This window comes from Onychostruthus taczanowskii, unplaced genomic scaffold (genome assembly GCF_017590055.1).
Source record: "Onychostruthus taczanowskii isolate IOZ18803 unplaced genomic scaffold, ASM1759005v1 scaffold19, whole genome shotgun sequence".
NCBI lineage: Eukaryota > Metazoa > Chordata > Aves > Passeriformes > Passeridae > Onychostruthus > Onychostruthus taczanowskii.
Genome location: NW_024499128.1, coordinates 13,338,700 through 13,361,679, shown reverse-complemented (window position 1 = coordinate 13,361,679; position 22,980 = coordinate 13,338,700). Strand labels below are relative to the sequence as shown.

Below are 22,980 nucleotides of genomic sequence, written 5' to 3'. Positions count from 1 at the left end.
AGACTGGGAACGTGCAGCACAGCAGAGGTCACACTGGAAGCACCACCTGCTCCAACCCTGCCGTGTCTGCCACTCACTGCTGCCAGCACCCAGCCAGGGGCTGAACTGCAGTGTGCAACCTGCCCAGAGAGGCAAAACCACCCTGCAACACTCATACCAAGCTCTGACCCAGGAAAGCATCTCCTCACAATACAGCTTCCAGTGCAAGTTCCAGCAACGCTGGCTGAAACACTCCCCGAAATCTGAAGAGAGTCGGCTCCACCTCAAGCAAAGCGAGGCAGCTGCCCTCACCTGGCTGTTTTTTGCTGCTGTTGGGCACTTCTCCGTTGCTCAGGGGCTGGTTATGGGTGCCAGCGCTGCCTCCTGGCTGGCCGTTCAGCACCTTGGGGGCGGATCCCAGGTTGGCAGCTATCCCAGGCAACTGCTGCCCGCGCTTCAGAAGCTGTTTCTGTTCCTGGTGCCGGAATCGCGGTGGTACTTCCCGGGGAGGGTACCGAGGCGAGGGCTGCTGCTGGCTGCTGGCTGGGGCCCGCTTGGCATTATTAGGAGTGCTGGTTCCTGTGGAAGTGCCGTTGGAGGCGACGGGCTGCGGCTGGCTTACACTGGTCTTGGTTTGTTCTGGCACTGCCCCCACCCCCAGGAAAAAGAAAGCGGGACAAAGTTATTCACGTGAACAGCAACTTCAAAAATGGAAGACTAAGTCAGTATTATGAGAGGTGTTTATTTATGAGGTAATGGCAGCGTTTCTGCTGGTTCAAGCTGTAACTCATCCCCGAGGAAAAGCTCTGTTATCCCTCAGTGACACACTGTCATGGCACAGCCCTGGGAGCAGGAACATGCCTTGCTGTCACTCCTAACCGAGTTATCTCAGTTACAGGATGCTGCTAACCAGCTTTCTACAGCTTTTACTGACAGATCAGCACTACACCGTTTATTTCAGCATTGAACCTTTTCTTAGAAAATGTTTAAGTATTGAAAAATCAAGTTTCCCATTTAAGTATTACATATAGGAAGTATAACTTAGGTATGAAGTTATATATAAGTACTACATATAGAAAGCTGTTCTGGCCTGGCCCAAAAAGAACAAGGGGCAAACAGGACCCACAGGACATGCTGCTCAGAGGGAGCACACCATGCAGAAGGACATTTATCCATGGGCTCAGGTGCCTGCTGCCAGCAGGAAGGGCTGCCAGCACGGGGACCCAGCCTGGCGGGACTGTGCTGGCACTGGGAAATGCCAAATGTGCAAGTGCAGCTCCAAATGACCTCAGTGCCAGCAGCACGGCCCCGGCAGGGCGAGGGGAAGGTCACAGCATGGGCAGAGGCAGCACACCAAACCCAGACGTGCCCAGAGCCCAGCTGTGGGCAGGGCAGGCAGCTCAGCAGGCAGGAGGGCACTCTGAGCTCCTGGGGAGGGACTGCTGCTGCTGCCACCCCTCCAGCTGCAGCTCAGCCCTGGCCCTCCTCACTGCTCTGATATGTTAATTCCTTGGATGAGATATGCATTAAGTGTCAATATTTATTGTGCAACTTCCCAAGATACCTCAATATTAGACCATGACCTCCCTCAGCACCAGAAATAATGCTACTACATGACTGAGAATGTAGTTTTCAGGGGCTTTTAAAAGCTTTTAAATATGCTTAAAGACCATTTTATCATTCACTTTCAGGAACCGAGTCATGGGAATACAACAAAAAATAAAAACAAACTCGAGCTTTTGTTTAAGGAATCAATTTGAATGTTGTCAGTGCTACTTATGATATAATCTCTGTTTATTTCTACTTTACATATTCTGAAAAACATGAAATATAAGCCTTTAGAATAAAAAGCCACTGAAGAATCAGCATGTGAGTTGTGTTTTAATGGAATATTGCATTTTGGCTGCTTAAGGGAAGAAGAGAATAAAAGCTTTGGAGATTCCTTGTTTGACAAATGGGCAGGCAGAAGTCTCAGGGTGAGGACACCCACCTTCAGCTGCCCCTCCCAGGGCCCCCAGCTCTCCCAGTGCACAGCTGACTGGAGAGGGACAGAACTGAGGACAGGAAGGGCCAGGACACAACTCAATTTATTGTACAGAGCACAGGGAATAGAAGGTATTGAAAGGCTATTAGATAAACTGGGAAGATGATAAAGATCACAACCATCACTTCAGATTTCCCCAGTTTAAGCTGTTGCCTATATTAAGGGAAGGCAACTGATTCCTTGCAAAATATTTTGATGCACATGATGAGACAACAAATTGTGATTCTGACTTCTGGTTCAAAACTGAACTTCACAAGTAGGAAATAACATTAAACAAATCTATTTCATTTGGTGCTTCTAAAAATTCCTTCCATTATAAATAAAGTAACTGAGAGTGACTAAGCCCTGAAGGGGGAGAGGTGCTATTTAAGCAAATTGCTGAGAATTTGTTGACAATTGCACGCAGAAGGACTTTGCACTTTTCTGTGGTCCAGCTACTGCAACCAGCCCTGAAATTAAAGCACATTTGTGCACAGTCCACAACCTGTGCCAGCAGTGGCCAAAGCACAACTTCTGGTGCTCCCCCTGTGCCCCTGCCCCGGCTGACTCCAAGGATGAGCCTCCACAGCCCGGAGCACAGTCCAGCTGAGCTGAGCTGAGCTGAGCTGAGCTGAGCTGAGCCCAGGGGCACACAGCAACCCTCCTGCAGCCCCAGAGCAGTCCTGGCCACGGCCCCAGGCAGGGACACACAGCTCCTCCAGCTCCTCTCCTTCCACTGCCACCTTGAGCAGAAAACACAAACACCCTGGCTTGAGGAGACTTTGAGACAACATCCAGCACCCCGCAACGCTGAGCCACTCTCCTGCACCGCTGCTGCTCGGGGAAAGTGAAATCATTTCCATGTGACATCCCCCGGGCGCCCAGACAGAGCTGCCAGCAGCACGCCCAGGGCACCCCTAACACTTCACTTTCCTAATCAAAGCTGCTTTAACACCAAGTGTGTTAGAACAGACCCCAACAGGGACTCCAATCCTGACTATCAAGGAGTGCAACAAATAAACAAGGTACTCGCTGCCCAGCCAGCCCTAAGGCACAGCACCAACAGCACTTCTCCAACAGCTTATGAATATTATATTTCACATACATTCTAAGCATTTGTTTCCTTAGCAAACATGGCAAATCTACTACAGCAGCAGCAAATTGTATAACACATTTGCCAGGTCCCAGGGCTAGGCTACAGAATATACAGAGTCCACAATTATATGCTAATTTTCAACTGAAATTATCCAAAGTGCAACAGAATTCCCTTGCCTTGGCTTCCCTCAGAAGCACAGAGTAAGTTTTAAGCTATAAAATTCCCCCTGTCCAACATTTTCTGCTCCAGAACTTCTCAGAAGGCTAAATAGCACATTAATATTCCAATATGGCTACTATGAATTCCAGCACCCCTAAATCATTATCTTAATATTTTAATTTGCTCTAGACCAGTTGCTTGTTAATAAAAGTTTGTTCTACACACCAGCATTTTATTTTGAATTGCATTAAGGCAGAAAGATAGTATTAACAGGCTTACAGTTTACCACAGCTAATTGACTAGCAACAGCAAGTTTACAGAAACCAGTATTAAAAATGACAGATTTTCATAAAGAACAAACCTGCTGCACACCCTCAGAGCAGGGGACGGTGGAGTTACAGTTTACAGAGAGATTCCAAAGAAAGACGCTTCCAACTTGTGTTGCTTTCCCACTCTGCAGATTTCATTAGAAAATGGAGGAGAAGCATGGTGTCATTTTACTGCTCCAGGAGCTGCCTGCCAACTCCTCCTGGAGCAGGGGCCCAGGGACTCGCACTCCCCCTCCAATAAAAAAAATGGCAGCTGCTTGAGTAACTTTAATGCAGATGGAAAACAGCTCCTGCCCGGCGCGGGGAGATCAGCTGCTCTGCTGCCCCGCACAAAGAGCAGCGCCAGGCTGGCAGGGAACCGCTGCTTCCCCCGGGAGCTGCTGCCGGAGCTGCCCCCCGAAAAGCGCCCGCTGCGGCTCGCCCCGCATGGCTGGCACGGCCGCGGCGCTGAAGGGCAAGCGGAGCACGTCTGCCTTTCAGGCTGACACACCTAAGATGTAGTGCTAGAATTTTCGTGGTGGAAAAATGGCCGCAGCTGTGAGCTCGGGAGCTGCTCTGGAAAATATCTCGTGTTTGCCAAGGCTTTAACCCCTGCAGATCCGCACGGAGGTGAGCGCGCCCTTCCCGCGGGGCTGGCGGCCACAGGCCCATCCCCTGCGTTCTTCCAGGCACCCCCGAGATTTAACAGCTAGCAGGGGAGCTTTTCCAATCAGGAAAAGCACGGTCGGGCAGGCGAAAACCCCGACAAAAGCCAGCAGGGTTTGTGCAGCCGGGCCATTCCGCTTCGCCGACAAGAACGAGCGTAAGAAGTTTCCAAGGTGGGAAATATGAGTCAAAGATTTCAATTCCACACCCAGCTATTTTTAGAGCACTTTCCGTTTCAGTGGGCAATTCAGTCGACTCTGCTCTGCGATGAAAGTGGCACTTTCTGGGCTGCAGCCACAGCCGGGCTGTGCCAGCCCACGGTGCTGCCCGAGCCCCCGCAGCCAGAGCCAGCGCAGCGCTGGGCACTGCCCATCCACCCCTGCCCACGGACACATCCAGCTGTGAGCAAAGGGCACTTCAGCCCTGGAGCACACGCAGAGCCCAGCCCCAGCTGCTCCTGAACCCTTTCCCCCAGTCAGGCTCAGCAGCACTGCCCGGGGAGCTCGGCTGGCTGCAGGGCTCTGCACCGGGAAATTTGGGATAAAGGACTGACCTGTCTGTCTGTGAGCCCAGCCCAAGCTGCTCCTGAACCCTTTCCCCCAGCAGCACTGCCCGGGGAGCTCGGCTGCCTGCAGGGCTCTGCACCGGGAAATTTGGGATAAAGGACTGACCTGTCTGTCTGTGAGCCCAGCCCCAGCTGCTCCTGAACCCTTTCCCCCAGCCGGGCTCAGCAGCACTGCCTGGGAGCTCGGCTGCCTGCAGGGCTCTGCTCTGGGAAATTTGGGATAAAGGACCTGTCTGTCTGTGAGCCCAGCCCAAGCTGTTCCTGAACCCTTTCCCCCAGCCAGGGCTCAGCAGCACTGTCCGTGGCGCTGGGCTGCCTGCAGGGCTCTGCACCAGGAAATTTGGGATAAAGGACTGACCTGTCTGACAGCTCTGACTCCAAACCCAGCAGAAGGACATATTCTGCCCTGCTAGAGGGAACACCACAACTGACAATTCTACAGTATTTTCAACAGATAGCAACTCAAGTTATACTTATTTTTTCCTAGAGTAGCTGGTACGAAAGAACTGGGGAGGCACATGATGTGCCAGCTGCTGCACAAACAGATAAACTTTCCACTTAGCAACTAACTACCAGGCTCGCCTCCAACTATCCCAACCTCTCTTCCCTCCTTCAGTAACACCAGCTGGATCAAACCAGGCAGGTCAGAGCCCCTGAAACCTGCAGGAATGCCACACGTGCATTTTTAACTGCAGTATTATGGTATTAAAATGCTGCTGGTACCAGAGTTGTTAGCATCTTTCTCATTACTTTAATTCCCAATTCTGAACAGGAAAAGCCCCAGCTCCACGAACTTCCTTGGAAGGCTCTTGTCATTTTACATGAACACTGGGAGCTGCTTCAGCTGGTACAACAGCAATTTCTTCCTTGGCTAAAACAACAGTTTGGAGCTGTCCAAACTACACTTAAAACCAAGAAATACCCTCCCTTCCTACCCCCAGCACTTAACCAGCTTCTTTTCTGAAAGAAGCACATAATTCTGAATTATTTAGAGATCCTATACACTTGTATTTTATCTTCAGCTCATGCACAGAATAAATTATTTAAGACATTAACGTGATGGAAACTTGGAAACTAATGAAACATTAATTTGCATCCTGAACACAAGGAGGCAAAACTGGTGAAACAAGGCAAGAGCCATGTGCAACACAGGCTTTGGATTTTGTTCCTATAGAAACTGTAGCAAAAAGTTGTGTATCTGCATCTCATGATGCCTTTTCTTCTACAGCACTGCCAGTTTATGTTTCTCTGACAACTCTAAATTCCTGCTGAACTTTGTAAAATACCCTTTAAATAATACCATAATTAAGTTGGAACTTAACACTTCCATCAGTGAATGCTAAGCCTCAAAGCAGAAAAAAAAATAATAATAAAAAATTTGAATTACTTTGTCCTTCAGAAGAAAGACATTCTCATTCCACGTGAACATTCCCCTGGGTAGCCTCCCAGGCAGAATTCCTGCCCTCCTGGTTCATGCTATTTTTAGCCATTTGCTCGTGCAGCCTTGGCCCTGATGTGATGCCAGTGCAGCCCAAGCACACGGGTCAAATGGGCACACCAAGTGCTCATTGTCATACAGCAAAGTACTCCAGCACCTTCCTTCTTCACTGTCTTGTCAGACATGTTTCATCACCTCAGAACAAACCCAGACATTTTCATAGTTCTTTAAATCTGGTCTATTATCCTGGAAGCCTTATGGCAGGAGTGTACAGAAGGAAACCAACCCTTAGCCTGTATTCAAACACAATTCCATGCACTGCTTCAAAAAGGGCACGCTAAAAAAACAATTGAAGAATATTTATTAACTATAACAGCCTTCCAGCAATTCAATTTAATTTATTTTATTTGAAATTGCTGTCCTGTGCCCAAAGACAAACCTGGAACTCCCAGTGGGTTTCAGTGGCCACAGGGTGGGATCCCTGCTCAGGCAGATGCAGCTCAGAGGATGGTGGGACACACAGAGCAGCTTCCATCACTGCCAGTGGCTCCAGCAGTGCTGCACTCCCTCCTGCAGCTCCCTCTGCCTCCAGCAATCCCTTTTTCCAAACCAAGCCACCAGCCTCCCTGGCAGCAGGCAGGACAGATGCCCAGCAGCACGGCTGCCCTCGCTGCCTCCCCCCCTCCTCCCACACCAAAACCCCATCGCTCCTGCTCAATCCAGCTGCTCCTCCCATGTGAGCACACCCAGCAGAGCACACCTGGAAATGCCAGAGCAGCTCTGAGTCTGTCCTGAGAGCTGGGAGCAGTGCTGCAGAGCAGCAAGGCAGTGCCTGCTCCCCTCCCGGCACACCCCAGCTGGGTCATCCCTCAGCCACCGCCCTGGCGATGGCTCTTGTGTCCTCTGCCAGCCCTTTTTGCTTTTTCCAGCAGGAATTCCATCTCTGCTAAGCAGGACTGGAGCATCTGCCACTGCCCCAGAAGTGTTAAATTAAACCAGTGTTCCCAGAAAAAACAGGGCTTCAGCAAGCACTCCTCACGGCCACCTCAGCAGCTACTGTGCACTTCCCAAAGAACAGCTGAGGAGCACAACTCAAGAGAAAGTGAAAAGAATCTTTTTCCCCTTTGTGGAAGGTGGCTGGGATGGAGATCCATACAAAGCCCACAGACAGCCAGAAAACCACAGTGCTCCCACCTGCCACGAGCACTGACATGACAGCTTTTGGGTACCAGCATCCTGGTCACTCTGCAGGGTGAGCCCTCCACAGGCAGCAGTTAAAACTGGACACGTTCATTACTTGTCCATCACGTGTTCCCAATCCCAGCTGCACTTAGAATATGTGTCAATTAAGCTTCAAACAGGTCCATTCCATACACAGTTTTCTGAAGTGTTGGTTCACTTTTCAAATAGAGCAAGAAAGGGGAAGAGAAAAAGCAAGGAAGGAACTTCAGGTATTATGTCTATGCCTGGTGCTCTGTAAGTAAGGAAGAATGGAAACCAGGAAGAGCAGCACTCCAATCCCTGGATAAACCCTTTGCTGATACTCTTCTAGGCTTTTGTGGTCACTTTGAAAAAGTGCAGCTGAAGTCTCAAGGGTCCCATCTGTCACTTTTGGGAGGAGATTTCAGGTGAAACATTTGATTCAACATATTTAAAACCCCAGAAATAATACACAGAGTAGAACTAACTGTAAAGTAACTTACCTTTGATTTTTTGTTCAATGGCCTAGAACAAGAAAAAAGAAGTGTCAGTGATTTGTGCAGATAAGAGAGAAACCACATGTACACATACCACTTCATAAAGCAACATTAGCTTTTGACTTTCCTCTTTTTAAATGGTTTCAAGTTATTTAATTATCTACTTCAGAAGCCTCTCTCTAACCAACCCAGGCCTATTATTCCTTATGTTTAAAAAGCTGTTTAAATGTTATAGAAGACAAAATTAATTTGAAAGATAACTACATGAAACAGACCAAATTAAACTTGCAAATTAAGATGTTTTAAGTGAGTTAAAAACTGTGCCTGGAAGCAAAGAGCTGCTGCCACTTTTATTGCAGAACAGGGCAGGGAAGGGGAAATGGAAAAGAATAAGTGAGCAAATGCCAAAGCTTCAAGTCTTTCGTTTGCAAGATTCACTGGGTTACACCTGCAACATGGCCCAGATGAGAGATCCATTTGAATAAAAGTTTATCACAGGATAAAATGCCTGGCCTGTGCACTGCCTGTGCACACTCTGCAGAGTTTGTACTCTGCCCCTGCCCAGCTGTGACCCAGCTCCTCAGCCTGGCTCTGGCCCACGGATGGAGAATGAGAACTCAGAACTTTTCAGAACACTTTTTGCTGTTTCTGATGACCTACAGCACCTGAAGAGATCCTGGTGGGCTCCTGGCTGCCCTCTGTGCCCAGGTGCTGGTGCCCAAGAGAGCACAATGAACGAGTTCAGGCTGGGCTCTTGCAGACCCCATCAGGGCTTGGGAGGTTTTGCTGGCAAGGCTGTGGCTGGAAACCAAACCAGTCTGCTCCTGGAGCCACAGCCAGCATCAGGCAGTGCAACCAGAACTGCTGAGCAGGCTCACTCTGCTCCTCTGAAATGGACATGTTTAAAAACTGCTCCTCTCAAGCTCAGGGTCAATATTTAGAATCAATGGCCATGATGAGGATCTTGTCAGTAAACAGGGACTCTGAAGTATTTACAAGCATTTCTGTGACATTTCCACTCCTAAACATCTTTGCTGTCAATATTTTATTTTTTATGAAATTTTATTCCCTATCATAAATTCTCTCATAGCATGTTTCCATACTGAACAATAAGAAGATACATTAAAATAAGGATGCAGCTGAAAGCCACTGCCTTAAAATGGCACTTTCTTATTCTGCTAGTAAATACACTAACACTGAGGTGCTTCAAACCTGAGACTGCCTCAACTGACCATCAGGAAAAAGAAGGGTCATCCCAGATGAAAATTTAGCTTTCTAAGAAACTACACAGAGCCAATTACAGTGTTCAGTATGTCAGTTACCTCTAAATAACTGACAGTACAGCTAAATTTAAACCACTACATTAATAAGAAAACACTAGTTTTTACTAGTGATGAAATAAGACAGCTCCAAGCACAGGGGCTTATTCTCAGTGCTCCACATACCTTTTTTTGAGCAGCTTCCTTCTTCTTCTTGTCTTCTTTTCTCTTTTTCCTTTCTTCCATCAACTGTTCTTCCTCTTCTTGCACTAAATCCCTGAACCACACAGTTTGTAATTAACTCTCCCAAAATACAATCTGTACACACTTAGATTCATTTTAGAACAATTATTTCACAGTGACATAGAGGAACTGGGGAATTTTGCCTCTAATTGGATCCTGTTTCTACAGGGACTGTCACTGTCAGGGCAAGCCACCAGTGACAGGACTGCAAGTGCAGAAGTGGTGGCAAGCTACACGTAAGGAGCTCTTTCTTCCAAAGACTTACACTCGAATTTGGTTCAAAAGCTGGCAAATTCAGATGTTATTTAACCTCTGCTGAGCTGCTGTGACTGAGCTCTGGCACATGCCAGCCCGGGGGGCTCCTGCAGGCAGCCCAAGCCCCCCAGGCTGTGCGTGTGCCCCGCTGCCAGGAGCCCAGCGTGGGCACAGAGGGCACAGAGGGCACAGCAGGGCCGTGCCAGAGCTGCCCCAGCCACAAACAAAACTGCAAGCACCAAAAGTGAACCCAAAACCTGGAACGGCCACTAGCGACACCCATTTGTGCTCAAAGCTGAGCAGGAGCAGCACTGCCCAGCAGGGCTGCCCAAAAACACGCTTCCAAAGCTTTCTGGAGAAAAAGAACTGAATGTCAGTATGGAGCAGTGGCTGCAAGGTTTGTGTCTGCCTGGAAACACTGAGCTGGCTCTGTTTTAGCCCCAAAGCACCCATAAACCTCCAGTTTTGGATAGTCTGTCAGAAGCAATGCAAATGGAATGTATTAGACCACAAGATAGTCCACAGGTACTAAAACTTTCATTACTTTTCTAGATATATAAACAACCAGTTAATTCTACTTTTAACTCAGCTCTAGTCCCTTTCGAGGCAGTGCAGGCATCAGCTTCCACTGACCAAATTCTGGCTTTTAAGATTTTCTAATAACAGAAAGCAAGCATCAGTTACTTCTTTTAAGAAAGAAGGGCTTCTGATGTGCTAAGGTATGCAAAATAATTAGCCAGGAGTGTTATTTCTGAGGGCCCCTGCTCACTGCCAGAGCAATCACAAGCCTTCAAACACAATGTGGCTATTTTGCATTTTATCACAGCTCCATCAGCTGCCTGCAAGATCCACCGAGGACGGTCTCACTGCGAAAGCCACCTGGCATTCACAATTAGGTCTCAAAAATGATTTCATGGACAACTAAGGGGTCAGAGCTAACTAGAGAAACAAGTCCAGCTGGCCAGTTCCATCAGGGCAATCCCTGGTCCCTGTGCAATCCGAGGCAATGCTTAACCTGCAGTGACATCCGTGCACTACAAAGGTGACACCTGAGTCAGTTCTGCCCCTCGCTGGCACCCCCTGAGCTGTGGAGCCCCAGGGATGCTGCTGATCCTGACCCTCAGCTGGGCTTCATGTGGGACAGTGCCCGTTTCACCAGGAATCCGAACTGGAGAACAGCACAGAGGAAAGAGCTCCCGGAGATGCACAGCTCCTTCCACTCAGAGCAGGGCCTCTGCTTTGGGAACTCCGTGCTGGGCTGGGCCTGCAGACTTACAGCATCTCCAACAACCCCAGCAGCACTTGTTTGCTGTGACAAATTTCAGTCTGTCACACGCCAAAACTGCGTTAACTGAAAAATCATTCTGCTTTTAGAAGAAAGCTGTAGCACATTCAACAGCAAGCAGAATGCAAAGTAGTATTTTCACAGGAAAAAAAAATAAAAACCCTCATCAATCCTGCTACAGTTAAATCAACACTATTACATTTCACTTTGGGAATACAGATGCTAACAACTAACATACCAATATCTCTGGAATATTCTACCACAGCATCACTGGGTTTTTGTCATAGAGGAACAACAGAGCTCCTAAATTCTGACACTGTGTTAATTCAAATTTTATCTTTTCAAGACAAACAGATTTTAGATTACAAAGCAAACTTAGGAGACATAAACTCCCTCTATGATTAGGATCAGAACTCTAGATGAAAACCATCCACCTATAGTTCATTGTAAGTTTTTAAGAGTATTAACTATCATTACAACATCAAATCTCAGAGCAAAACTAACCCAACTGGTACCACTAAGCAGCAACAGCAAAGCCCCTCCTGTCCCTGCCCCTCCCTAAAAACTTAACCCTTAGGTGAGACAGGCCTATTCACCATCCTCACACACAAACTTAAACCTGAGAGAAAAATTCACATTTGCCTCTTAAGTCACCAGAGTCTGTGCAGGACAGCTGGATTTCCATTTCTGACAGCTGGAAGCACGAGTCTCCTTTATTCTTCCAGCACACAAATGCTGGGCTCTCTCACAGCCAGCAAGTGATGGGACTGATGCCTGTGGCTCCAGCCTCTGCTGGAACACACAACAAGCTCCACTTCTGACGCTGCTCCATCCATCACCCGGACCCACAGCTCCCTGCTCCTGGGGACACCCAGCAGGAATCCGGGCTCGTGCCAACAGCACGAAGCCAGAAAATCAGCAGGTTCCTCTGCTGGGCTTTCCCCCACCCCTGGCAGACCTGATCCCCCGAGCTGGAGTGGCCTCAGAGCCTGCAGCAGCACGCTGGTCGGTGTGCTGGCTGAGGAAAAGGGGAATGCACAACCAGGACTCTGATTCCCCATCACACACCCAGCCCTCACCAGAGCACCTGGCTGAAAAAAGGGGGAATGCACAACCAGGACTCTGATTCCCCATCACACACCCAGCTGAGGAAAAGGGGAATGCACAACCAGGACTCTCATTCCCATCACACACCCAGCTCAGGAAAAGGGGAATGCACAACCAGGACTCTCATTCCCATCACACCCCCAGCTCAGGAAAAGGGGAATGCCCAACCAGGACTCTGATTCTCCATCACACACCCAGCCCTCAGCAGAGCACCCAGCTGAGGAAAAGGGGGATGCACAACCAGGACTCTCATTCCCATCACACCCCCAGCTCAGGAAAAGGGGAATGCACAACCAGGACTCTGATTCTCCATCACACACCCAGCCCTCAGCAGAGCACCCAGCTGAGGAAAAGGGGAATGCACAACCAGGACTCTGATTCCCCATCACACACCCAGCCCTCATCAAAGCACCTGGCTGAAAAAAGGGGAATGCACAACCAGGACTCTGATTCCCATCACACACCCAACGTCCTTCCCCTCCTGTGTAACGGGATTAGCTCGCTCAAGGTTAAATGGCCTCAGCAGAAATGCAAACCATATTTTTCAATTTAGATCAAGTGAAAATAAAACACCCCGGCCAGAGGAAATCCACATCGGAGACAGAACAAAGGCCTCCGGTTTCAACAGCTTAACTTGAAAGGTGCTTTATTTTCAAGTGAGGCAAAATGAAAATGGATCTTGATCTCAGGAGAGACTGCACATTTAATGGCTCTGAAGATGGGCAAGGAGACGCTGCTGTTATCTGCATAAATTTAAGCAGACCGAGGGTCAGATAAATATTTACCGTTATTTATTTAACAGAAAATTTTTGTTCCAATTGTGTACCCCAGCACAATCCTTCTTTGTATACAGGGGGAAAAAACCCAACAAACTACTAAAATGCTTTCCTCAATTAAGCTATTAAAAAAACCCAAAAGAAACAAAACCAACTTTTTAGTCTCTTAAAACAGGTTATCAAGACAGCACAAGGCATTTTATTTTTGTATGGCCTGATTTGTTATTTGGCTTCTGAAGTGGAAAAAGCTGTCATGCTCTAACTGCAAACATTTCAGGTAATATTTGTATCAAAACATGCTTCACTTATTACTTTACTTCTTGAAAAAAAATGGTACTATTAATCTTTAATTTCTAAAGCTCCAGCTTAGCATTGTAAAAATACCTGGGCTGAAACAGACATGGTTAACCTTTATTTTTGCGTTGCAGAAGAGCAAAATCAAGTTCACCCCTATTTCCCCAGGCAGACAGGCTGAGGATGCAGTAATTAATGTTTGTGCAGCTTTGCTATCTTTGCTGTTACAATTTATCAAAGTGCAACATGTTTTGCCACAATAAAATCTAAATTCTATCACCACACTGAGGAAATGATGGTTGCAAGAATGGTGAGCTCCCATCACTGGAGGGATGAACAGAGGTATGGAGCAAGCACACAAGGAAGAATAAGAAGTTATTATACACAGCAGCTTCTGAAACCAACATAAAATTTCCAGTGATGGACATATTAATTTAAAAAAAAAAATCCTTTCTACCATTTGCTCTTCTTCTAGTTATAAATTAACTTGCAGTGCCACAGGTGGAGCACTGCCAGGGAGCTACAGGTAAGTACCAGGGATTGAAAGACCTTTAACAAGTCTGCAAAGACAGCACCACGTGCTCAACTTACAGCTGATCTTCTACACAGACTTTCAAATGCTGCTGAGACTGATAAATCTTCTGTATTCTGACCTACCAGTTCCCTCATCTTTCAGTTTTTTGACACAATTACATAAAATTGCCACCGAACATGATTTCAGGGGGTTCTGTAAAAACCAACAGCTAGCTTTCCTACTCACCAGCATTCTACAAAAGCCAATTATAAAATGCATATTTTGATTAAAATGGGATTTCTTCATCAGTGCCATCCACAAAAGAGCACACTACACCAAAGGAGCACTCGGAGTTTATGAAACAGACGTGAGTACTTTGAAGTTAACAAAATAATCCAAACAAACCCTGCCAGTGCCTCAGATGGAAAGGCTCTGGCACCTGAACCCACCCAGCGTGTTCCTGGGAGCACGGAGAGCCTCAGGCAGTGAGAACAAAACAAACCCACTCATTTCCAGACGTGTGTGTGTGTGTGTTCTTCCCAGCTATTAACAGAGAGGAGAGGTGCTGCCAAGCTAAAAACTGGAAAAAAATACTTCAAGGAATAATTAATTAGAAAATGTGTATCGGCTACTTTCTTTTTTTTTGCTTTTAAATACCTCAGGTGGTTAAATTTCCACCCTAAAAGAGAAGGGGCAGAATTCTACCTGCCACGTCTGGCACTGCCCATCACCTGGAATCCACCCAGCTTCCCCACTGCCCTAACACAGAACAGAAGGATGCTCCCTAACACAAGGACTACAAATGGACCACAATTCTGGAATATTTGTGCTGGTTCTGCCCTCGAGTTTCACCCAAGATGCTCCTTGCTGCACAAGCAGATGAAGGACAGACCTCTTTCCCAAGGAGTTTATCTTCCAACTACACGAGAGTCCAGCAGCAGCCATAAACAATCCCTATCTTCCTGTGACAAACAGGAACCAGGAAGGCAGATTAAACTGCTCCTCCACAATCAGCTGCTCGAGCCCAGCAGCAGCACTGCTCCAGGCTGCTGCAGTGCTGCTGCTGCTGCAGAGGCAGCACGGCCTGCACAGGGGCTGCTGCGACCCCCACACACCAAAGGGACCCTCGGGGACCACCTGGCAGCCCTGCACAGCCTCCAAAGGTGCCTGTGGAGCAGGAAGGGGGGTGTCATTTTACCCAGGTGTCTGCAGAGACCCTGAAAGCGTGAACAGAGTGTTTTCTCTGCAATGAACTCTTCCCATCTCACAGCAGACATCTCTCCATAAGAAGTTTGTCAGGAAAAAGACCCCCAGAAAACCAACAGAAAATCAAATGCTTACTCATCAACAGAAACAACTACATTTCTCCCTGGTTTATGTGTCTCTATCACTGGGCCAGCTCTGTGCTTTCCGTGCAGCAGATAAGAAAAATATCACAGAAATATGGCAGTTATTATTACATGAAAGCGTAAAAATCAATTGCACAGCAATAACTTTACAGAGCACATGGATGAAAGCTAGAGGTGAGAAGCTTGCTCTCCCAAAACATGGCCAGTCTGCAACCAAGGTGGGCAGAACCACAGGGGAATGGAAGCAATGGAGACTCTGCCCCATGGTTTGCATGCTTGTGAAGCAACAGCCAAACCCCTGGGTTTGGGAACATGATTGTCAACGTATTTCAGATATTTACCTTCTCTCAGTTCCACATAAATGAGGCAGGAAAGCCCTGTTTACCAAACAGAATTGAAAAGTTATTGCTTAAATCAGAAGAACTAAATGGTGATTTTTAGCAGTCCTGATCTTAACCAAGTTTAACTCTTAGATTTCCCCAGTTAGCAGCAGACAGCTCTTGTTGTGGCTGATCAGGTGACATTTAATTTGTAACGTGATGCCACAACAGAGTGTGGATGGATTTATGTCAATCACTGCTGCAAGTCATGCACTAAGCTTATTTTTGAGGCCAGGAATATTTGCACAGCACCAGGCAAGTATGAATTTTAGAGAGAACACAGACCAAATGAGGATTCTTTTCCAAAAGGCCAGACAAGCCAAATGCTAACCCTGAGTGTAAAACAGGAATCACCCCAACGGGATAAGCAAGCTGCACTGAAAGCTGCAATACTTTTCCTATCACAGTCTAGGCCAATATTCCCAGTAAGATTAAAAAGTGTATTTGCCACCCATTAATTTATAAGCATAAACTCCAGAAGTGACTTCAGAACATACACACAAAACAAAGCCAACATCCCGTGGAGTTCACAGTCTACATCCACACTGTGAAATCTGAGATTAACATAAACTCTAGCACAGGTCTGTGTACCTTCCAGGAAAGGATATTTGCTCTTTTACAGTTCGACAAGGTCACTGCAAATTTAATAAGCCTGTAAATAATGACACTGGGGGAAGAACGAGGGCTATCTGCTGAGCTCTACCCCAGTAAAACAATTAATCAGGTCTATCCAGCGCAGGCATGCCACGGTTTATCAGCTGTGTGCTCACACAACAAGAGCTCCCTGGCTAAACATAAACCAGCCAGGGCATTAATGTGAACTTCAAACCAGTTCTGAATCTTTTAAATGAGTAAAACACACTCCTCTGTGTCAGAGAGACATGGGGACCAGTTCCACAGCAGAATTTACTCTCCAAGCACCGAATTTTGGAAGTGCTGTCGTTTTCTTTCACTTCCTCTCACTCTCAGCACTGCCTGCCAGCACGACAAGATCTCTGCTAAGGTCATAAAAATGTGAAGATCTCCTGACTTACTACGACTGGCACCAAGTAGTGCTCTGAACTCAGCACTCTGTCACTCTGAATAACACAGTTCTGAAATCACTTCTGGCACGGCAGCCTGGACGCTGATGGGTTAACAGCAACGTGCCAAAGGTACCTCAGAGGTTCCCAATTATTCCCTGTATTTCAACAACAACGTGGGAAAAACCATTCACCGTTAAGTGCATTACCAAAAAAACAAAAGGAAGCAAAGCAGTTTTCAGTTTTCACAGTCCAACCGCAGCTCACCCTGGAAGCTGGAGACTGCTCGGGCACAGGAAAGGAGGAAGAAAGCAGAGCACCAAACCTGAGGGTCTCCCAGCTGTACTCAGGGTTCGGGCACATCTCAGATGGCCCCAGTGGAAACCCCTTTAACAGATCACTAGCAAAAGGCCTTTAAAGGTCTAACTGAAAAAGAACCCCAAAAGGAAGTAGGACAGAAGTTGAAAGCAGAGAATGTAACCCACAGAGCAGGTACTTGTGAGAAAGTCACCTGACCAAAACCAGAAGAAACAACTACTTAAATACTAAAGTGATACACCTTACGGCACAGAATTCTTCCTTCAACGTGACTCTGAACTCCTGAGCTAAGGAGTTAACTCCCCAGCCCATTCTGTTAAGTTCTCATTCTAAAAACTGCACGTAAACAGGAAATTCACCAGCTAACTCTTCATGGCTAAAGAGGCACAGCCAGTGGTTACATGGCAACACGGACTTTATTCCAGTTCTTGCCACAACTGTCTTGCCTCCAAACAATATTTGGCTGAAGTGTATGAAAGAACCCCAAACCCTTCACTCATTTTTCAGTTATTGCTAGGTACTACAACTTAGTGCAGAAAAGTTATTTTTCTCTTCAAAAACTTCCCCTGTTAAAGAAACTGTATTAAACATCTGAAGTTGTTAAACAAAAAAAACAGCTAAAAAGGTGTTTAGTCTACAGAATTAACTAAACTTGCAGACATTTCCCTATGCTACAGAGAACGTTTTCAAATTCAGAGGTTTTTTTTTTTTTTTATTCCTTACAATTAACAAGAGATTAAAGCTCCCGATAAAGCCCACAACTACTCCTAGCCCTAGGCCACCTTTCCATCCAAATTGTGGGAGGGAATTTAAATGAGTCTCTTACCTGCTTAGTTTTCTTTCGACTTCTTTGGTAGCTTTAGCTTCCAATTCTCTGCAACAGAAAGTGGTATTGGTTTCCATGTCAACAGCAATGCAGCAGGAAAATAAAACTGGCGCGGGTCAGGATGCACGGGGAGCTCCAGGCGGGGTCGGTCAGGAGGGATGGGGCGAGCACGGACGGGCGTCCCCAGGGCGGCCGAGGGGAGCGGGCACACCTGCCGGTGCCGGACAGCGCCGGTGTGTCCCGGAGCATCCGTGTCCCCGGAGCATCCGTGTCCCCGGAGCATCCGTGTCGTGTCCCCGGAGCTGCCGGCCCGCCCGCGCCCCGGAGCCCCACACCCACCCCGCGCCCTGCCTGCACTTCACCGCCTCAAGGACTTCAAGGAAAACGATTCTGCTGCATCACTTCGGCCGCCAGCGCGGTGCCGGCGCGCCTCGAGCGCGGCACCGGGGCGCTCCGTGCCGCACCGGGACGCTCCGTGCCGCACCGGCGGCCCCGGGCGCTGCCGGCCCCGCAGAGCGAACTCCGAGCTGGGGAGGGCACGGCTCGGCCCGGGGCGGGGGGAACGGGACGCGGCGCGGCGCCGCCCGCCCGCCCCGGTACCTCATGTATGTAAAGTGCTCGGAGTCCGTCCCGGAGGCTGCGGCGCGGGCCCGGCGCGGCCGGCGGCTCTAGGCGGGCTGAGCCCGGCGCTGCGGAGCGGGAGGGCCCGGCAGCTGCAGCCGCAGCTCCGCCGCCATTTCCTGCCGCCGCCGCCCGCCCGCCCCGCGCGCAGGAAGCGAACCCGCCCCGGCCGCGCTTCCGGGGCGCCGGCACGGGGGGAGCGGGGCCGGGAACGGGGGAGCGGGGCTGGGAACGGGGGAACGGTGGAGCGAGACCGGGACGGGGGGAGCGGGGCCGGGAACGGGGCGAACAGAACCGGGAACGGGGGAGCGGGGCCGGGAACGGGGTCGGGAACGGGGCCGGGAACGGGAGGAGCGGGGCAGGGAACGGGGAGAGTGGGACCGGCATGGGGGGAACGGGACAAGGAGCGGGGGAACGGGGCAGGGAACGGGACCCAGGAGCGGGGCCGGGAACGGGGGAACGGGACCCAGGAGCGGGGCCGGGAACGGGGGAACGGGACCCAGGAGCGGGGCTCCCCGGCATGCAGGGAGCGGGATCCCGAGCCCGGCCCGGGCCGCTCCTCGGGGCTGGGGGCACGGGAGCCTCGGGCCGGGTCCCGTCCGAGTCTCGGGTCACGGAATCATCCCTTGGGCTGTGCCAGGGAGGCTCAGGCTGGAGATCAGGGAAGGTTCTGCCCCAGAGGTGCTGGCACAGCCCGAGCTCCCGGGAGCTCCGGGAGCCTTTGGCCAGGGGATGCCAGGGTGGGGTTGCTGGGGTGTTCTCCGCACGGCCAGGAGTTGGGCTGCATGTCCCTGTGGGTCCCTTCCAGCTCAGGAGACTCTTTAGTCTGTGATCAAGGCTGGGAGAGACCTTTGTGATCATCCAGTCCAGCCTTCCAGCAGCGCTGCCACCGCAACCCCTACACCCCAAAACGACATCACCACTGCCACATCAGATGCCTCTCAAACACTCCAGGGATGGGGACTCCACCACCTCCCTGGGCAGCCCCTTCCAAAGCCTGACCAGCTGAAACGTGAAAAAAACAATTTCTAATGTCTAATCTGAGCCTGCCGGGGCCGGGAACGGGGGAGCGGGGCTGGGAACGGGGGAACGGTGGAGCGAGACCGGGACGGGGGGAGCGGGGCCGGGAACGGGGCGAACAGAACCGGGAACGGGGGAGCGGGGCCGGGAACGGGGTCGGGAACGGGGCCGGGAACGGGAGGAGCGGGGCAGGGAACGGGGAGTGTGGGACCGGCATGGGGGGAACGGGACAAGGAGCGGGGGAACGGGGCAGGGAACGGGACCCAGGAGCGGGGCCGGGAACGGGGGAACGGGACCCAGGAGCGGGGCTCCCCGGCATGCAGGGAGCGGGATCCCGAGCCCGGCCCGGGCCGCTCCTCGGGGCTGGGGGCACGGGAGCCTCGGGCCGGGTCCCGTCCGGGTCTCGGGTCACGGAATCATCCCTTGGGCTGTGCCAGGGAGGCTCAGGCTGGAGATCAGGGAAGGTTCTGCCCCAGAGGTGCTGGCACAGCCCGAGCTCCCCGGAGCTCCGGGAGCCTTTGGCCAGGGGATGCCAGGGTGGGGTTGCTGGGGTGTTCTCCGCACGGCCAGGAGTTGGGCTGCATGTCCCTGTGGGTCCCTTCCAGCTCAGGAGACTCTTTAGTCTGTGATCAAGGCTGGGAGAGACCTTTGTGATCATCCAGTCCAGCCTTCCAGCAGCACTGCCACCGCAACCCCTGCACCCCAAAACGACATCACCACTGCCACATCAGATGCCTCTCAAACACTCCAGGGATGGGGACTCCACCACCTCCCTGGGCAGCCCCTTCCAAAGCCTGACCAGCTGAAACGTGAAAAAACAATTTCTAAAGTCTTAATCTGAGCCTGCAGTGTCTCAGCTTAAGGCTATGTCCTCTTGTCCTCCCTCTGCAGCACGGTGGAGGGGATGAACCCCACCTCAGTACACCCTCGAGGCCGGGGAGCAGTGGGGTCCCACACACCGAATCAGTGTTTATTTATCCCGGTCACACACAGGAATTCCAGGCGCTGTCTCATCAAGCAGAACACAGTTGTTCCCCAGGTGATGCAGGACAAGGCACGGATGGACATAACATCCATACAATTTCTAATGTCTAATCTGAGCCTGCCGTGTCTCAGCTTAAGGCCATGTCCTCTTGTCCTCCCTCTGAACCCCACCTCAGTGCACCCTCGAGGCCGGGGAGCAGTGGGGTCCCACACACCGAATCAGTGTTTATTTATCCCGGTCACACACAGGAATTCCAGGCGCTGTCTCATCAAGCAGAACACAGTTGTTCCCCAGGTGATGCAGGACAAGGCACGGATGGACATAACATCCATTTCCATCCCTGTGTGGGGCAGCTCCCCCAGGGTGAGCCTGGGGCATCAGTAACTGGCAGATAAAAGGAGTTAATGTCTAAATAATCACACAGATATTTCTCTAAACCTTCCACTGACTGTTGGGTTGAGGGAGGGAATAGAAGAGTCCCCAGCACTGGCAAACTTGGTGAGAGATCGATGTATGTGAACATGGGGCTTAATCCAAAACACACAGAGAAACTTCAAGTACAGCGAGTGAGGAGTGAGCCACGCTCTGTTACTGCACTAGGCTTCAGTAACAATATCACAGAAATTAGAAACATCAGACCAAAGGGCTGATGATGGATTGGAATTGAGAGCGGTAATGTCAGAGCACACAAAACTGAGAGTGGACAAGAATTCCCAGTGAATGGTTCTGCAGCTGACAAGCACTCCCAACCAAGGTTTTGTTGCCATGGGGAAGTTCTCGCTCTCTCCCAGGCTCCAGCTGCACATTGGCAGCAGCATTTTCCAGCCCAGTTTTTGGCCTGTACCGTTCTTACCAATGCTGCTGAGAAGAGGAATGCTGTTTGATCCCTCTGTGAGACAAACGGGTGCCCTGGGAGCACGAGCCTTATCCCTGGAGATCTGCTGCAGCATCCCGTCCTTCTGCCAGCATGAGCAAAGTACAGCGCTTTTCAGCTGGAGGAGATCCTCCAGCATTAGAGGCAATATTTCTGACAATGCAGAGTAGCCAGCGAGGGTATTTTTGTCCTTAGAGGCTCAGTAAAATGCAGAGTGCATCGCTGTGAGCTGAACAGGCACAGCCCTGAAGGGCAGTTTGAAATCAGCTCCTCAGTGTCTTGTAATAACTTGTAAGTTAATCTGGTCTTGTTTATTTTTCTTCATGTGAAAAAGTTTGGACTGTCATGTAATTGTGTGTAACTGAAAGCCATTATTTCCTGAAGTGTGACTCAGCTCTCTCTCGCTGTTCCATTCACAGCAGCCCTGTTTCATGTCTCTTTGGAGGCACTACACGTGGTGTAGGAGGGCTGCTGTTAAGTCTGTCCTCAGTTGGGAAGGCTGATGAATTCATTATGTACTTCTGTTATGTCAGTTTGTTAACTGTATTGTGCCACTGTCAATAAAATTCATAGTCAAGGTCTGCAGCTTGCTTTATTATTTTAGATTGTTCTCTAATGTTATTTATGCACGTGCTCCTAGCAACTAGACTGCTGCAGCAGTGGCTTTCTTTCTGCACGTAAGTGCTGCAGCAGGGTCTGCACCACCAGCAAAGCCTCTGCAGGAACCAGCCCTCCATCACTTACCCCGTCATCTCCTCCTTGCATCAGCCTCATGAGCTCACCTCTCACCCTCACAAGCAGCGTTTTGCTCAGTTCTGACACGTATGAAACTGGTGAATTCCTAGAAGCACCAGGGAAATCCAGGAATCCTCAAACAGGAAGAATGTTTTCTTCTAGAAGAAGCAGCAGATTGAGCTTCACCCAGCAGAAGCCCATCATCCAAAGCAGTGGTACTGGGTGCTGGCTGGAAGCAGCACTCAGGTGTCAGCCACTCCTGGTCTTAGCCTTAATAGGTGCTGAGCGTAGAGTTATTTGGGAACTGGGGTTCTGGAGGACTTTCTCTCCTGTTTACTACAGTTCTTTGGTTTGTGCTTTGTCCCTTGGTGCTCTCTGATGCTTGGACCTCTGGACTTCTTTGCCAAGGACCCAGACTCAGATTCTGCCAGCAAAGAGACAGCAAAACACCTCTGTGCTTAAAATGATGCTCATAAGCAGCTGGCTTGGGAGCTGCTTTCAGCCTGAAGGGTAGACGAATCCTTAGCCCCCATCTGTGACACATCCTTGCTTCTCTTCCTCATGGGATCCCTGCCCCAGGACCCCCTGTGCTCCTGTGGGAAGGAGCACTGGGGAAATGTGTGCAGGGAGGAACCAGCTCGTGTTCCCCACCGTGCTCCCTCCTCATGCCCTGCCCTGAGCTGGGTTTGCACGGCTCTGCAGCACTCCGGTCACACGTGGTGTTAGAAACCAGGAATCATGGAAAGAACTCCTCCAGGGCAAAGGGCCGGCCTCACTCAGGCAGCTGCCAGGGCTGGAGCCGTGCAGTTACACTTTCACCACTCGGCAAACATGCCCTCGTGGGCACTGATCCCCAAATATCCTCTCCCAGCAACAGCAGCCACCTGCACCCTGCCAGCCTGGCACACACACGGGTCCTCCCATCGTCACATCCCCGTTCACTTTTCAATTAGGATTTTCATATCATCAGAGCAAGAGGGAGGCAGAGAAACGCACTGCCTGAGAACAGTTAAAGAGAGCTGGCGCCATTTCAGCCTTCCCATCCCCTCCGCCCTTCCCCTTCAGCTGCAGTTTGCTCTCGAGGCAAGGGAAGCCGACATGTTAGAAAATACTTTCTGCCTCACGTCTGGGGAAAACAGAGCTGGGGCTGTCTCAGGAGAAGCTCGGGCCTGGGGACGGGGGGGAT

General features: G+C 50.0%; 1 protein-coding gene across 11 annotated transcripts in view; it reads right to left on the bottom strand.

Moving 5' to 3' along the window:
- Positions 1-18,303, bottom strand: part of TNRC6A (trinucleotide repeat containing adaptor 6A) — a 42,955-nt gene extending 24,652 nt beyond the window's left edge. For 3 of the 11 annotated variants that reach the window (XM_041401374.1, XM_041401379.1, XM_041401383.1), the window contains exons 1-6: positions 18,160-18,303; positions 17,560-17,607; positions 15,355-15,390; positions 9,377-9,467; positions 7,938-7,959; positions 292-624 (exon numbers count right to left, since the gene is read on the bottom strand). In XM_041401374.1, the coding sequence (XP_041257308.1) occupies positions 292-624; positions 7,938-7,959; positions 9,377-9,467; positions 15,355-15,390; positions 17,560-17,607; positions 18,160-18,164 (535 nt within the window). In that variant the 5' untranslated portion in view covers positions 18,165-18,303. Of the gene's footprint in view, positions 1-291; positions 625-5,154; positions 5,230-7,937; positions 7,960-9,376; positions 9,468-15,354; positions 15,391-16,682; positions 16,842-17,559; positions 18,051-18,159 lie in introns of those variants that run through there. The other 8 variants (XM_041401372.1, XM_041401375.1, XM_041401377.1 and 5 more) reach the window with 6 other exon arrangements.
- Between the last annotated feature and the right edge of the window lie 4,677 nt (positions 18,304-22,980).